The sequence below is a fragment of the Podarcis filfolensis genome, assembly GCF_964270895.1.
Source record: "Podarcis filfolensis genome assembly, chromosome: 7".
In the NCBI taxonomy this organism is placed as follows: domain Eukaryota; kingdom Metazoa; phylum Chordata; class Lepidosauria; order Squamata; family Lacertidae; genus Podarcis; species Podarcis filfolensis.
The window spans coordinates 46,325,996-46,342,774 of NC_139603.1; the positions used below are offsets into that span (position 1 = coordinate 46,325,996).

General features: G+C 42.0%; 1 protein-coding gene across 2 annotated transcripts in view; it reads left to right on the top strand.

Moving 5' to 3' along the window:
- Nucleotides 1-3,838: 3,838 nt before the first annotated feature.
- MIB1 (MIB E3 ubiquitin protein ligase 1) overlaps nucleotides 3,839-16,779 on the top strand; it is a 42,353-nt gene continuing 29,412 nt past the window's right edge. Inside the window, exons 1-8 of one of the 2 annotated variants that reach the window (XM_083622422.1) lie at nucleotides 3,839-4,512; nucleotides 6,847-7,018; nucleotides 7,305-7,434; nucleotides 10,271-10,375; nucleotides 12,727-12,793; nucleotides 13,496-13,700; nucleotides 14,021-14,204; nucleotides 15,579-15,723. In XM_083622422.1, coding sequence (XP_083478548.1) covers nucleotides 4,284-4,512; nucleotides 6,847-7,018; nucleotides 7,305-7,434; nucleotides 10,271-10,375; nucleotides 12,727-12,793; nucleotides 13,496-13,700; nucleotides 14,021-14,204; nucleotides 15,579-15,723 — 1,237 coding nt within the window. In that variant the 5' untranslated portion in view covers nucleotides 3,839-4,283. The remainder of the gene's footprint in view (nucleotides 4,513-6,846; nucleotides 7,019-7,304; nucleotides 7,435-10,270; nucleotides 10,376-12,726; nucleotides 12,794-13,495; nucleotides 13,701-14,020; nucleotides 14,205-15,578; nucleotides 15,724-16,779) is intronic. The other variant, XM_083622423.1, reaches the window with a different exon arrangement.

Here is a 16,779-nt window from a genome sequence, read left to right on the forward strand (position 1 = left end):
TCTCAGGCAGAGGTCTTTACCACCACTTGCTATTAGATATCTTTTTAAACTGGAGATTGCACCTGGGACATTTTGTATGCCAAGAATGTGCTCTTGTCAAGGCAGGGGTCGGGAGCTGGTCAGCAATAACTCACATGGTGTCAGTAAAGTTAATTATTTACACAAAGAAAGAAAACAGATCAGGCCTAAAGAGCACAGCAGCTCTTCCTAGTAGGTCTTGCCGCAATGAGGACTGAAGGTCCACTGCACTCTAAGGCTCCTCCTCCCCTGGGTCCCTGCTCAGCAACCTGAGGCACCTTCATCTTGTCCCTCTTTGTTCTGCCCTCTTCATTCCCCTTCATGTTCTGGGAGACTAGCGGGGAGGGGAGCTGGTTGCAACAGTGGGGGGAGGGAAACCCCTTGATTCTTCAGCAGCCTGCCTCTTGGCAACCCTCTTCTCCTGCTTCTGCCTCTGATTCTGATTCTGGACTGCTCTCTGCCACAGCCTCTTCCTGCTCACTAAACCCTGTTAAATCTTCAGTTTTTGACACCTCCTCCCAATCTGCTCCCTCTTCTTCCTCTGACCACTTGTCATCACCCCACTACTGGTCCCCTAGCTTTGAGCCCCGTTCCCTTGGGGGTTATTCAGCTGGTGCCTCCCACCACTTCTATGCATCCAGCCAGTCCATGACAGCTCTACATTGTTATCCCTCTACATTTAGTTATCAGGCAAAATAACTATTGATACTAGTCTCTTCCATCAATTAGTCTAATATCCCTTTAAACCATTTCAGGATAATAATGGACTAGAGTCCCCCAATTTCCCAGAGTTTCAGCAGCTTTCACAATCCACTCCCTTCCTAGAGAAAGTTGTTGTTGTTTAGTCGTTTAGTTGTGTCCGACTCTTCGTGACCCCATGGACCAGAGCATGCCAGGCACTCCTGTCTTCCACTGCCTCCCGCAGTTTGGTCAAACTCATGCTGGTAGCTTCGAGAACACCATCCAACCATCTCGTCCTCTGTCGTTCCCTTCTCCTTGTGCCCTCAATCTTTCCCAACGTCAGGGTCTTTTCCAGGGAGCCTTCTCTTCTCTTCTCATGAGGTGGCCAAAGTATTGGAGCCTCAGCTTCACGATCTGTCCTTCCAGTGAGCACTCAGGGCTGATTTCCTTAAGAATGGATAGGTTTGATCTTCTTGCAGTCCATGGGACTCTTAAGAGTCTCCTCCAGCACCATAATTCAAAAGCATCAATTCTTCGGCAATCAGCCTTCTTTATTGTCCAGCTCTCACTTCCATACATCACTACTGGGAAAACCATAGCTTTAACTATACGGGCCTTTGTTGGCAAGGTGATGTCTCTGCTTTTTAAGATGCTGTCTAGGCCTAGAGAAAGTACTAGAATCATAACAGGTTTCACAGAAATCTGTTGTTGTTGTTTTTAAACTAGGGTTACAGGTTGAAGATGAATTGCTTGTATCATAATTGCATTTACAAGGATCATGGTGACTGAGTGGGGAGGTGAGTGAAGGCTTATTTTATGCTACTTTAATAGCTCCAGGCTGTGCTGTGCTTTATAAATTTATGAAATATTGACAATAATATCTTCCATCAGGACCAATCATGGTTAAAAATGCAGACTCAACCTTTTGAGTTCCACAGAACTTTTCATCAGACTAAATGTTAAAGGCAAATGGTGCCTCTAGGACTGGCCAGGGGTTGCTTCCCAGGCCCCTGTGGGGCAGTGTGAGGAGACAAAGCTTAAAGGCTTGGGCAGCAATTACAGCTGCCCAGAGGACTCCCAAGGAGAGTGGAGAGGAGGCTGAGGGAATGCTCCAACAGGGTGGGTGTTTGAAAAAGGGTGAGAGGCTGCCAGCTCTGCAGGCAAGGGGTGACATAACTGGGCTCCTGATCCCCACAGGGGTGCCGCAGAAAGAATTAAGTTGGTCAAGGGAGCCATCAACCCAAAAAGCTTGAAAAACTTTAAGGGAACAAAAAGCACAATGACTATGAGCCAAGAAAGTAAAAGGCAAGAAAAACGTAAAATCTATAAAAGTGTTTTGCTCTGGTAAACAAATTTATTCATTTATACTGTATATGCTATCACATAAACAGATTTCTCTGGGCAGCATAATAAAAATGTTACAATCCAATCCAGAGTGTACTGTGTTTCATAGTAACTTACCCTTCTTTGTAAAAGGTAAAAGTAAAGGACCCCTGACAGTTAAGTGCCAATCGGAAGGTCGGCGTTAAATCCCTACGACGGGATGAGCTCCCGTTGCTCGGACCCTTCTTTGTAGTTCATTATAAATGTTCAGTGTACATCTGGTCTTGCTGTACAACCATGCTCCTGTCACATGATGTCTCATCTTCAGCCACCCACCCCACCCCAGTCCACCCCAAAAAAACTCAGTGTCAGAAGCTAAGCCACCAGTTGGTGCATGGAACGCACCTGCAAAGCAAAAGAAAATTCCATCATGTATAGAAATCAAAAGTTGAGACCAGCACATTTGAATAGTGGCTAGCTGTAATAGGCTTGGAATGGAATGCTAGGAAGGCACCATCAAGCAATAAGGAAAAACAACAAAGGCACCATTAAAAGGAAATTGTTAGCTAGGTAATCAGAATGAAAATGGAAGCTGGACATGTGTTGCATGAAGGGTGCTGTTACGTACCAGGAAATGTATTGTATGCACACAGCTGGGAAAGCTACCATACACTGATGCAGCTTTGTATCCAGTTATTCTTTAAAGAGGCAGAAGGGGTATAACAATAGAGTTCCCTAATTAATACTCAGGACACATTGCATCGGGCTTCCTCAGGGAATCAGTGAAGCCCAAGACCTGAAAGAAAACAATGGGGGTTGCCACCTGCAGTTTTCTCACTTTAAAATAATCCCCCCACTCCTGCTGCCCCAACTTTAGATGGCTAGTATCTGCCATCTATTGGGTGGAATTTGAATTGTACTTGTTTTTTGTTTTCAGTGGTAAGGGAAAAGTAATGAATTTGGTTTGACAGTTTCTAAGGCTGCCAGCTGGTGCGACACATGCAATCAAAAGCTTGTGGACCTTAGTACAAAAAAGGCATATATGTCATAATAAAAGCTTGCTTTTTGCACCAACAGACTCATACAGCTAGTCCTATGGAAGTTATCACCAGGCTATTATTAGTAAGGATATCTGCAAGGATGACATCTTTCAATGCAATTCCAGTGGATGAAATAGTAAAATCTCCAAAGCTTTTTTAAAAACAAAACAAAAACAAGTTAATGAACACATTATTATTTGTAAAGCATGCCTGTAATACCAGGTTTCTTGAGGTTATATATTTTTGTCTTAATAAAAACTTTGCTGGCATCAAGTACTTTGCCCATACAGTATCATTTTCCCGATACATACAGGCTGTAATCCTGGACAGAGTTTTGTGTACCAAGAACCCATAAATTTTATGGAACTAGCATCTGTCTCTATTAAGCACATAAGAGTGGTGTGTAATAGTCTTGTTTTATAGCCATCATCTTTAAATGACTTTTACTACTATCAAGACATTTGGACATTTTTACTACTATCAAAAAACAGTTGGACGCTTTGGATGAAAGATCTTGGTCGCGTTCGGTGTGATGAGATGATACCGGTTAAAAGGGGCAGCAGTGTTATGGGGATCCTGGCATCTATAGCCTTCATGGACAGCAGCAGAAAATCTATACGTGTGTACTTAACAATCCTAAACACTTTCCAATTCAGACAAGCTCCACATTTACCTTTTTGGAAAGTTTTCAAGGAAAAGCGGAAACAGAAAACGCCTTTAGAAAACGCAGTACACGTCTCGGCTCCCTAGATGGCGCTGAGGAGCCTCTCCTCTTTGTTCCGAGTGGGGCCATTCCCTCCCCCGGCAGCTAAAATGGCAGAACCGGGGCATGCGCAGGAGGGCCCGTCGCCCTTCCTCCATTCGCCAGGCCGTGGTGGCGCTGCCGCCATGGTGCCCGGATGGATCAGCTGAAGCGCCGGGTTCGCCCCTGCATTTGGAACCTGTAGGGAGCGGCGCGAGGGAGAGACCATCGCGGGGAGGAAAGGGGGTGCCAGCCGGCCAGTAAAGCTGCAGGCGTCGCGCTCCGCTGGCGGAGGCCGCGTCCGACCCCACCCCTTTCCAGTGAGAGAGACCGGCCGGCCCGGCTCTGGCTCGCCGCCTTTGTTGCCCCCCGGCGTCGAAGTGGACGCAGCCTTCGGGCCCTCCTCCCACCTCCCTCTTTTTCCGTTACTGGCCTTAACGGCCCGTGAGGCCGCGGTCGGGCGAAAGCGCTGAGGCAGGATGAGCAACTCGAGGAATAACCGCGTGATGGTGGAGGGCGTCGGGGCCCGGGTCGTGAGGGGGCCTGACTGGAAGTGGGGGAAGCAGGACGGCGGCGAGGGCCACGTGGGCACCGTGCGCAGCTTCGAGAGCCCCGAGGAGGTGGTCGTGGTGTGGGACAACGGCACGGCCGCCAACTACCGCTGCTCGGGAGCCTACGACCTGCGCATCCTCGACAGCGCGCCCACCGGTGAGGGGGAGGCAGGGGACGAGCGGGGAGTGTGGGGCGGGGGTCGCTTCCCAGCGAGACTCGAGAGAGAGAGGGCTTATTGTTCTTCGTGGAGGAATGTCGCTTCGCCCTGCCCGTCGCGTCGTCGGGGCGCCGGCTTGGGTAGTCGGTAGACATCCAGGCGGCCCTCTGGTGCCTGCGATGGGCTTGCCCGCCCTCGGGCTCCTCACTGTGATGGAAACTCTGTTTCCTACAACACGCCCCCCCCCAAAGCTGTGACTCGGGGGTGGGGGGAACGGACGGGTGGGGATGCCACGCAGCGCAGAAGGGGCGACAAGCGCGACCCTGGGCTCGTCCTGCTAGGAAGTCAGCTTCATTGACTGCAGGTGGGCTTGCTCACAGGCCGGAATGCGTAGAACTATTGCTTCTGTTGAGCATAGGCCCTTGGTATAAGTGTTTGTTAAATGCACAAATAATTTATATTTATAAAACTGCAATAAGCACAGTGGGGACGACTGTCTTCTTGAAAATGGGGACCTACAAATTTAACCTTGTCGTTCGTTGCTGAAAGGAAGTCTTCCATTTCCTTGAAACTTTTTCCCAGTTGGTGTTAAGTCTGGGATTTTATAGGGCGATCCTTGGCTGCTTTAACCAAAAGAGCCACCCCCCCCGGGTCTTTAGGGGTGCTTACTTCTAAGTAAGCGTGCACTGGATTGTAGCCTTTGACTGTGATAACTTTGAAAGAGAGTTCTTTGAAAGTGAATGCAGCTGTGTTGAGCATCTTCCTTCTAGCAGTAAACTTGCAAGTGAATGTTAATGGCAGATGTTCCTATTTTGACAGAAACAAAGTGGTTTTTAGTGCCTGTGGTATAATTGACATTTCAAAACTGCTAACAAACTACATTCCTCTCAGTAAACAGTAACAAGCAAAACCAGGTGGTTTGTACATTTTCCTGCTCAATTTTTTAATTAAAATACTCTTAGCCTTTTTTCTCAGATTATGCATATTAACTAATAATGGAGCCCAATTCTATGTATATTTACTCTGAAGCCCCTTTTGAACATAATGTGACTCCCAAGTAAATGTGCATAAGAGTGTAGTCTTTGTTATAGGGGATTCCACACTTTATGCATCCCATGCAAAGTGTAAAGGGCATGCATATGTATATATTCATATTGCCTTGGGGGATTTTCAGTGCTGATTACAAACATCACCTAACATTTTATCAGTACTGTCACACTTGCCCATTAGGCAAGAAGTTGGGCAGAAAATAAAGTTTGTGCCTTGTGATGAGGGACAGATAAATATGTGCAAGTATTTTAATAGAATTTCAAAATAGAGTTTTGAATAGTTTGAAAATTACATTTACAGTGGAATGTATACTTAGAAGTAAGCTTGTTGAGTTTGGTGGGACTTAATCTTGGATAAGTCTTGGGATTGCAGCTGAGGCCCAGGGATCCAAGATGGCCTCTGTATCTGACCAACACTCCCACACCTGTTGTCAGCCTTGATCTGCAACCTCCCTGAATGTTTTTGCCTGGCTGGAATGTACTTTTGGCCTGTGATAAATGTTTGGGGCCGCGATGTGTTGGGGGTATATAGAGAGAACTAATTTTTGTGTGGCTGGAATGTAACTTGTGCAAAGGTAAGACATCGGTTGCTTTTCTCCACCTTTGTTTCTGGTCCTGCCCATCACAGATGCATGGCCACTAGAAGGTTTGCTGTGAGGGAATATGATCCTTGAGCTGAAGAAGTTTTCCTACCCTTGCTATACATAGTTATCTGAGAGTACTTAATGCAGGCTTCCTCAAACTCGGCCCTCCAGATGTTTTGAGACTACAGTTCCCATCATCCCTGACCACTGGTCCTGCTAGCTAGGGATCATGGGAGTTGTAGGCCAAAAACATCAGGAGGGCCGAGTTTGAGGAAGCCTGACTTAATGCATACTTACCTGATCTCAGTGAGGTTTACTTCTGAGTAGGCACGCTTGGGACTGCACTGTTAAAATGCTTTGTCCCCTTCCTTTCAAATAAGTTCATTTCTAGCGATTAAAAATTTTCTGATATATTGAGATACCACATTTAGATAATATATTACTGTCTCCATTGTATCGTAGAGTAGCTAACGTGGTGAGTGGTTTAATGCTGTCTACATCTGAGTATTGGAGCCTTCAGTGACCAGTTGTGATGCTTTTTCAGCGTTCTCAGTTACATGGAGCAGTGGTGGGGAAACCTTGGCTGTTTAGCAAGCTGTTTTGTGTATGCATATGCTATTGATGCATGTGCTCTTGTATATTGCATATGCTTGCATGTATGCATTTCAAAATACTGTTCTAACGCTATTCCTTTCCACAGGAATTAAACATGATGGAACAATGTGTGATACATGTCGCCAACAACCAATAATTGGTATTCGATGGAAATGTGCAGAATGCACCAATTATGACTTATGCACTGTGTGTTATCATGGGGATAAACATCACCTTAGACATCGCTTTTACAGAATAACCACACCAGGAAGTGAAAGGTACGTTTTAAATGCTCATTTTCATTAAAATGCCTCATTATGAGACTGTGTTGGATATAGAAGGGTCTTGTCACCACCTCAGATAATGAGATGTCCCATGTATTGAAATTTAAGACATGTTAAAATTTATTTTTATTTAATTTCTATCCCATACATTCTTGCAAAGGAGCCCATGGTTTTAATCAAAACAGTTCCTTTTGATTCTTGAAAATTAAAGATTTGCTATTGAACAACTAGTTTTTAATCTGATATTTCTTGTAACTTACCATTTGATATTAAATTTTAGAGTGTTGCTGGAGTCTCGCCGTAAATCAAAGAAAATCACTGCAAGAGGAATCTTCACAGGTGCCAGGGTGGTACGAGGAGTTGATTGGCAATGGGAAGATCAGGATGGCGGCAATGGACGTCGAGGCAAAGTAAGAGTTCAGAATATGACAACTCACTTGTCGTGCACAGTTCAATATCTGGTTAGGTTTTTAATACAGGCCACAAAATAATTCTTCAGAATTGGTGGACCTGTTGCATTGATGCACCTGTGGGCATTTACAGATTCAAATGTATTCTTGGTGTCTGGGGGATTTTTCTGCTGAGGTATTTGACAATCCTGCTGAGGCCCTCACCCCCCTCTGGAAGAGGGGCTGTCAATACATTTTGCAGGTCAAGTTGCTAGTATCTGTACCAACTTGGATCTCATCATAGTAGCAGAGCCAAATATGGATATAGTGAGTGTACCATCTAGTCATGTTATAGTGATTACTTTTCCACTGTTACATGTCTAGATGATACACTAGGTACACTGAGGACATGGACAGTCTACATATATATTCTTGTATTCTTGATCCTGGTCCCTCATTGTTAAGTAGAGCCCGCCCATGGACTACCTGGACCACAGAAGTGACTTATGCTTCTCTAAGGGAAATGCAGTAAATGAAGACATATTGAGACCCATTGGGGGGGGACTGACTGACCCTTAACTACCACCCAGTTTCTAACTTGCCTTTAAACTTGCTATTGAAATGCTTGGTGGTTTCTCCAATTAGTACTGAATAATGCCAATTGCTTGAATCCATCCTAATATGTTTTTTGGCCTGGTTCCAAGAAAATATCTTTATTGTCCTTTGAGGGATAGATTTGGGTGTCTGGTATGTGTGTACCTACTGATTCTCCTGGATCAGCCTTGGTATTGTGTCTGGTTTGGCTTGCTGACTTGGAACTTGAGGACACTTGTGTTGCAGCCACTCTAGTCCTTTCTGGAAGGTTGATGCCAGAAGGCAGTGCTGGGGGAAGGCTGCTCTGCCCCATGGTTTTGGTGAGTAGAGTTCTACAGGGTTCCTTTTTGTCCCTCAAGCTTTTTAACATCTCTAGGGAGCCATTGGGTGAGATCATCCAGAGGTTTGACCTGAAGTGCTGTTAATGTCAGTAGCAGCTCCGCTTATACATTTCTACCAGATAATTCCAGGGCAGTGGTAGACACCCCAAGCCATTGTTAGGCAATACTGGAATAGATGGGGGCAAACAAATGGAAGCATAATCCAGACAAGGTAGAGGTACTGTTAGTGGGGAATTCTATTGAACAGGATAGAATTATGCTCCCTCTGACAGAGCCAAGTTTTCAGCTTTTGGATTCTGGGTCCCTGCTCCTGCCAACCTAGCAGTTCCAAAGCATGTCAAAGTTCAAGTAGATAAATAGGTACCGCTCTGGCGGGAAGGTAAACGGCATTTCTGTGCGCTGCTCTGGTTCACCAGAAGCGGCTTAGTCATGCTGGCCACATAACCCGGAAGCTGTACGCCGGCCCCCTCAGCCAATAAAGTGAGATGAGCGCCGCAACCCCATAGTTGTCTGCGACTGGACCTAACGGTCAGGGGCCCCTTTACCTTTTATGCTCATATGAACCTCTCCAACTAGATTTGGGATCTTCATTCTAGACTCTGACCTTTCACTAAATCAGACCTATTTGAGTACAGAAACTGCTTTTTTTGTAGTGGCACACAGATACATAATTTAGAACTGTACACTGGCTCACGCTGAATCCCAGACCAATTTGGGTTGACCTGGCATTTAGCTAGAGTAGGTTGAGGCCATCCCATGTTGGATTGTGCTTGCCCAGAGCATCCAGGCCCCATCCAAAGGGGGTGGGGGAGTCAAGGGGTTGAAGGAGATGCATACATCACCTACTCCCCATGATTGCATGTTTAATTAGTGTTTTAAACCCTGATTAAAGTCAGCAAGTCTCTTGATTTAGCTCTGGTCTAGATGTGTGCTGGATTGAGGCTGCTTTGAAGTGCCAGATTGGGCCCTGAATGGGATCCGGGTATGTGTGCGTGGGGTGTACACATTCTTAATGAAATTCTCTTTGTGTTAAAGCCTTTCCTAAATAAAATCATGCTTATCTTGATATGCTAGGTTTTTAAGACAAATTAAGCTGTTTTATGTTTTGCTATGTTGTGAATTTATTGGTTGTCCAGTGTTTTTATATTTTGTGTAAGCTTACTTCACTAATGTTTAAATTGAAGGAAAGCTCCACTTTTGTTACTTGGTTAAAAACATAAAATGGAGGTTTGTCTGTTTTCTTGTGTCTAAGGAAAGACATGGTACTTATAGCTGATTTTAGTTTGAAAATTAAGACTCTTCCTCTAAATGTGTGTAAATATTGAGGCATAACTTGGCTTGCTGCTTTGCTGATATGCAAGCATTCAGTCACCAACAGAGACCCTCCTGTGTGTTCCAAAATTTTCTAAGAGCAGAGAAGAGGGCTTTGGGGGGACAGTGCCCAGGCTTTGGAACTCCTTTCCCAGAGAGAGAGCCGCCTTGGCCATTCCCTGATGCCGTGTGAAGAGCTTCCTTTTTGAAAACCTTTGGCTGTTAAGGGGTTTATCTTTCCATTTTTTGGTGCTGCCTTAATGTATTTTTAAATAATGATGTTGTAGGTTTTTTGGGTTTTTCGTATTTTTATTTATATATTATAACTTTGTTTCTTGGCTGTCTTGAACTTTTTCAACAGGTAGCACATAAATGTCTTAAATTAGGACGCGGTAACCTTTGGCCTTCCATTCCTATCAGCCCTAGCAAGCACATCCTATGGTCAGAGATGGTGGGAGTTGTTGTTCAGCAACATCTGGGAAGTCAAACGTGCTGCACAACTGTTTTAAGCAAATGATTAATAAATGGAAGCATTCTTATCTATATGTTGTGGATAAAGATCATTTACTTTTTTGGCAACATACTCCCATTCCTCTTCTTTACTTTGCTAGGTCACTGAAATCCAAGACTGGAGTGCATCAAGTCCACACAGTGCAGCATATGTTTTATGGGACAATGGCGCTAAAAACCTTTACAGAGTTGGCTTTGAGGGCATGGTAAGGCGTAAAGCAATACAAAGAGTAAAATTGCTTCATGCGGGAACAGTAAAAATGGCTTGCGCTGTGCTATTATCTTCTTTTGTTATATCCTTCTGTCAGTTTGCATGCTATTAGCCACTTCATTGTTCCTACAGCTGTAGGGACAGCTCATGCATATGCATAAGTCTGGTCTCAGTTCATTAAACATGCAAACTACTTACAACTTATGAGTTAGCTTCTATTCCAATCAGAGGCATTTAGTTTTGTAAATAAGATACTTATTTACAACAAAATAAATGAGAAAATTGTTAAAAGGAGTTTAGTTCCCTAATATAATGTTAATTTATTTACATCCTAGGCTGTAGTAAATATTTGGATAGTTTCATAGTATTTTAGTGCTCTTTGAAGTTTGACTAAATTTCAAGTTTTAGAAGTGAACTTCCCATGTGATTCCAATAATACTACAGAATCTTTGGCAAAACTGGGACAGTTTTTACTTTTCTCCAGTTTGACACAATGCTATGTAGCAAACTGAGAAATACTATGTTTCAGCAGAGTAAAGTAATGTGTTAAATGGGACTCATTAAACATGACCATACCTGCTATAATAGTATGTCAAAGGTATTTCTTCACATTGGTGAAGTCATTATTCCCTTTTTTAAAATCTCAGTTTACTGTTACTGCGTTTAGTAGTCTTAGTACTTTACACAAATATTGTCTAATCAAACTTCACCCCTCCTTTTCTATTTGGAAACAGTGATTTACTAATTTTCAGTTGTCCCTTACTTGCGATTTATTTCGTATGCAGGAAAAGTTTCCTATATGCCAGTGCCAAAATTTTGTATCTAATGTGTAAATATGATTATACTTTTATTCCTGATGTGTTGGCTGTTGTATTTAAATTCACCTTTCTCCTAAATTCTGAAGGAAATAGTTTTATTTTGAAACAATTGTTTCTGAATAGAAAGTATCATTTGAGTCTAGAATCCTCTTTTGCAAGGTTTTTTTTTTTCTTGCTTCCTATTTAAGCAAAGACATGTCTAGCTATTGGAAGCAGCTCAGTCATTTGTTTTTCATGTACATGCTTTGATTCTTTCTGATCACACTGAATTGGTGAGAGGAATGAAAAAAGAGCAGTGCATTTCAATGAATCTTTAGAAATATAGGGTCAGATTATAGCAAGCATATTTGTAACATCGCAGCGTGCTGTGTGAATGAATGCATATGTGTTTTGCCTTGTACTTGAGGTATTTTTTTTATAAATGTTCTGGTTCTGAGGTAATCTGTTAGCAGCCTTTCATTTTTTAGGATCATTCTGGTGTGTGTTCATATAACTTGGTGGATGACATATTCTTTTCATGATGCAATCTGCCAGTACCTCAAGTTTAGTACTTGGGACCTTTTTTTCTCAAGTAAGAAAGAGAAAGATTTTTGAACAGCACATGGCTGGCCTATACACCACCTGTTCCTTTGTTTACTCCTCTAGTTCCAGATGATACAGATTAGAAGACTCTTCCTGTTCACTTCACACTTTAGTGTACATGCGTTGAATGACCTTTACCCAATGGGAATTGCTTCAGAGATAGCACCAGATGGCTGCTATTTGGATTAGGAATAGTGAAAGCAAGAGTTAGGGAAGAAGAAACATACTAGAATTTGCTGCTATCTACGGTATATTCAGTAGTGATTACTTTTTAAAATAAGTTGCTTATGTATCCTGTAAAGGATAAAATAGCACCCAGAATACTTCAGTGTGCTTGTTCAAAATTCTAGAAACCATAAATTTTGGTAAAACTATTTAACTACAGTGCATAGAAAGTTTATTTTCACTTTTAAAAATACAAATTAAGCTTTTGCAGACTATTTTGGGAAATTTTAATACAACATGGTACTATTAGACTGGTGAAACAAAGGATGATAGTGTTGGACAAAGCCTTCTGTGAGTTGACTCTGATTGAGAGGGCGCATGACATGAACAGGATTATTGATGAAAGCATTAATTTATTTTCATATATTTTATTCATAAAATATATCAGTGGTTTACAACAATACTACATAAAACCACACAAAAATGCCATATAAAATTTAAAATTACATCCAAATCAACAGGACTAGCATTTCCCTTTATAGTGCTCTTGAATTAGCACTTGAAACAGTATCTGTCACAAAGCACAGTCATCTATTTTTCAAATTTCCATAGGCCACAGAAGGAAGGATATAACGTAAGGAACATTAGGGGGAAGCATGTTGCAAAAATGGTCTAGATACTCGATTACTACTGTGATACAAATTCTGGCTCAGTATTTTAAGTATTCAGATACTTAAAGCTAAAGATCTGTGTCTCTGTCTCTGCATTTGTTTTATTTTAGTCAGACCTTAAATGTGTTCAGGATGCGAAAGGAGGGTCCTTCTACAGAGACCACTGTCCTGTGCTTGGTGAGTTAAATGTAACATAATTTGAATTTTGCTCTGTGATTATTTTGACCTAAGTCTTTGTGTTGTATCCAATACTGGAGCTCCAGTGATGCAGTGGAATTCTGTGCGTGCAATGGAATGTCTCCTCTAGCTTCCCACAAATCCTCAGAAACAGTTATGAAGGGTTGAGTGGACCCCCTTCCACAGATTTAGAGTTGGGATTGGGGTGAGGAGGAGAAACAGAAATCCCATTGTACCAGTGGAACCCTGCTGGTGCAGCATTCGATACAACCCTGTGTGTGTGCATAACCTAGTAGGGAATTGACACCACTCAAGGTAAAAATACTTTTTTGTCTAGTATTTATCATCGTTAACAATTCCTAGCTGTATGCTACTTCTGTAAGCTGTAATGGTGATACTATTATCTATATTGCTTAGTGAGTTGACTTCTACATACATTTCACCGCTTGCTGGTTACACTACCTCTTCTCCTTGCCCTGCTCCTTCCCAAATCTCCTCTGCAGGGTTGTGAGGGAGCTCCCAGATTTACTGGGTGCACAAGAAAGAGAAGGGGAGGGAATTCTGCTCTGTCAAGGTTAAATCATTGCACTACCAGAATGAGAACTTTAGCACTGCAACGGATCCAGTTGGTAGCTTTGTTATTTGTGAGAGTGAATGAGGATTCCTAAACATTACCTTGTCTTTTTAAAATTCTAACTTTAGGTGAACAAAACGGTAACCGAAATCCTGGTGGACTGCAGATCGGTGATCTAGTAAACATTGATCTTGACTTGGAGATTGTTCAGTCTTTACAGCATGGCCACGGAGGATGGACTGATGGAATGTTTGAAACTTTAACTACTACTGGCACAGTTTGTGGCATAGATGAAGATCATGACATTGTTGTTCAGTATCCAAGTGGCAATAGGTACATTCTGCCATTATTTCCTGCCTGGGATACTTAATGGGAGTCAGCCTTGGGAGTCAGTTATCAAATTGAATTAGCATGTGGGGCCAGTAATTTATTACAGAAATGTGACTACATTAATCCTTTTCATTTTACTTTAAACATTTGAGGGATACTCTTAAACTACTAGATACAACCATGGAGACATATTGGATTCTTGCAAAATCAACCAGTTGTAGACTGGCAGATGTGGGTTAAGATTGGTTAGTAATGTAGCTATACAGTTAATATAAACACTAAACACTTCATCATAATGTTTCATGGCCATTGATACTTTTCAGGTGGACTTTTAACCCTGCTGTTCTCACCAAAGCCAACGTTGTCCGAAGTGGAGATGCTGCTCAAGGTGCTGAAGGCGGTACCTCACAATTTCAAGTGGGTGATCTTGTCCAAGTTTGTTATGACCTAGAAAGAATTAAGCTGCTTCAAAGAGGACATGGCGAATGGGCTGAAGCAATGCTTCCTGTAAGTTTAAGCTAAGTTTGGTTTCTTCTAAATGAGGAACTGTTCAATGCTGAAGGGAAACCTTTCATTTTTGTGCTAATAGTATGGTGCAAAAACCCTTGTACATTCTTGCTGTGGCAGTTGGGCAGAAATCTGTGCACCAGTACAGATGTTGGCTCATGTACACAATTGGCTGGTGTCAATTGTGCCATTGTATTAGTGTCAGGATGCTGGTGTCCACTCATGTCTTGTGGTGCTGGTATGGGAATTCCTAGTATAATGCTATAATTCTGTCTCTTAATGCTTGGAAATAGAAGAATTTGATAGTGAAATGTTAGTCTTGATACCTCATTAAATCAACATGTGAAGAAGACGTGTCATTTCCCTCTTTCTGGACAATTGTTCTAGTTGTTCTTTTACAACCACAGCTTTTCCCAGAACATAATTAATTTCTGTTAACAACACCTTCAATGAGATTTATGGATATTTGTGATACCCTTTGAAATAAAAGTGTGGCAGGTCTTTTTCCTATGCAAATTGAGACCACCATCCCCATATAAATAGCCCAGTGGAAGGAGAATACAGTATGTGTCTTTTGCTGGATGTATTTTCAAGCTATTTACTTACATTTGCCATTGTGATGTGAGTAAGGGACAAGTTGGTGGGAAAGCATGTCCTTTTTTTAGAGGAGCACTGACAGTTGTCATTCTCATTCTCTGGCCTCTCCCCATTTATCAAGTTTATGCTAAGGATTGGATAACTACACAATGCTGTAACAATTGATTTTCTTAGAAATTATTAATTTTCTGGCTCTAAGGTATTTGAAACAAAAAATTCCAACAGTAGGCGCTTGAATAGCTATAATGGTCTGGAAGATGTAGGACCACATAAGTAACACCTGGAATTATTGGAAAATAACATGTCTTTCTGAACAACTTCATAACAGAAATTAACTAGATTTTAATTTAATGATTATTCTGCACATTTCAAGCTTTCATCTTTGCCTATTGTTACGATTCAAGCAATAGTGGTGCCTTTTCCCACATGGTACTATCAAAGTTTTGGACTATAACTCCCATCAGCCGCAAACAGCATGGCCAGTAGTCAGGGATGATGGGAGTTGTAGGGGGGGTTGTTTTTGTTTTAAAAACTCAGTTTCAATTAATTTCATGAGTCTACTACCCTAAGTTAGTCATGTTCATTAATTTCAGTGCATCTACTCTGAGTTGGGCTTGCATTAGATACAACTCATAGTCCAAACCTTCTGGAAGACAGTAGACTGGGGGAGGCTAGGGTATATTCAGCTTGATTGAAAATATAGTATGGGATGTGACAATCTGTACTTACAAAGCTGTAACATAATAAATGTGTTTGACTGTCTTGTCTTCAATGTAGACTTTAGGTAAAGTTGGAAGGGTCCAGCAGATCTATTCAGATAGTGACTTAAAAGTAGAGGTTTGTGGAACTTCTTGGACATACAATCCAGCTGCTGTGTCAAAGGTAGCATCAGCAGGCTCCGCTATAAGCAATGCATCTGGGGGTAAGTTAGAAAGTTAGTGTCTACCCGATGTGAAATTATGAAAGGTGTGTTATCTAAGAGAAAAATATTTAGTGAAAGTACTACCTTAACTTTCAGGGAAATAAAATTTTCTTAATGTAAAACAGTTCTGTCAATTATTCTGTTTCCAGAGGAGAGTGGAAGGATAATTGGGTGCTTTTACTTTATACATGAATTGATTTTAGAAGATATTTTTGTTGTATGGTGTTCTAAATTGCTTCAGAAGAATAAAAAAGCAGGTTGTGGATATAAATAACATGCCTCCTTAGAAAAAGCCCTATTGAAGTCAGTGGGGTTTACTTCCAGGTAATCATTTGTAGGACTGCAACCTTACTAGGTCAGATGCACCTAAAATGTTCCATCAGTAGTAAGCACTAGACAGTCCACAAGATGGTGCAAGAAAGCTTGTAGGCAGTTTCAGTGGAAGTAATTCCTTGCATGTTCTCAGTCAGGCTAATTGAAGGCCAATAAACTGAAATTTAATCTTGGTAAGACAAATTCTGTGGGTGAACCACTGGCAGCTCAGACAAGTCAGGTGCCATTTCATGTCTCAGCTGCGCTCAGCTATACACCTATTTCTAAACTCTCATAGTCTGCTCAACTTTAGGTTCCTTTAGAACCTTCCTTTTCTTTTCTTTGGGGAGTAGAAGTGAATGCTGTCCATAGAAAAGAATAGAGAAATCCATAATTTTAGAGTTAAGTGGGAGGAAACATACTGTGCTGCTGTCCAGCCACACCTAAAGGTAGGAGCCAAAGGCAGAATTCTCTGCCTTTGCCATTCATTCTGAGCACTCAATGAAATGAGTGTTTTCTTATCTCTATTTCCTCAACATTCTCAAAACAAAAAATTTTTTTTCCTTCCAGTAGCACCTTAAAGACCAACTAAGTTAGTTCTTGGTATGAGCTTTCGTGTGCATGCACACTTCTTCAGATACACATCTGAAGAATGTATCTGAAGAAGTGTGCATGCACACGAAAGCTCATACCAAGAACTAACTTAGTTGGTCTTTAAGGTGCTACTGGAAGGAAAAAATTTTT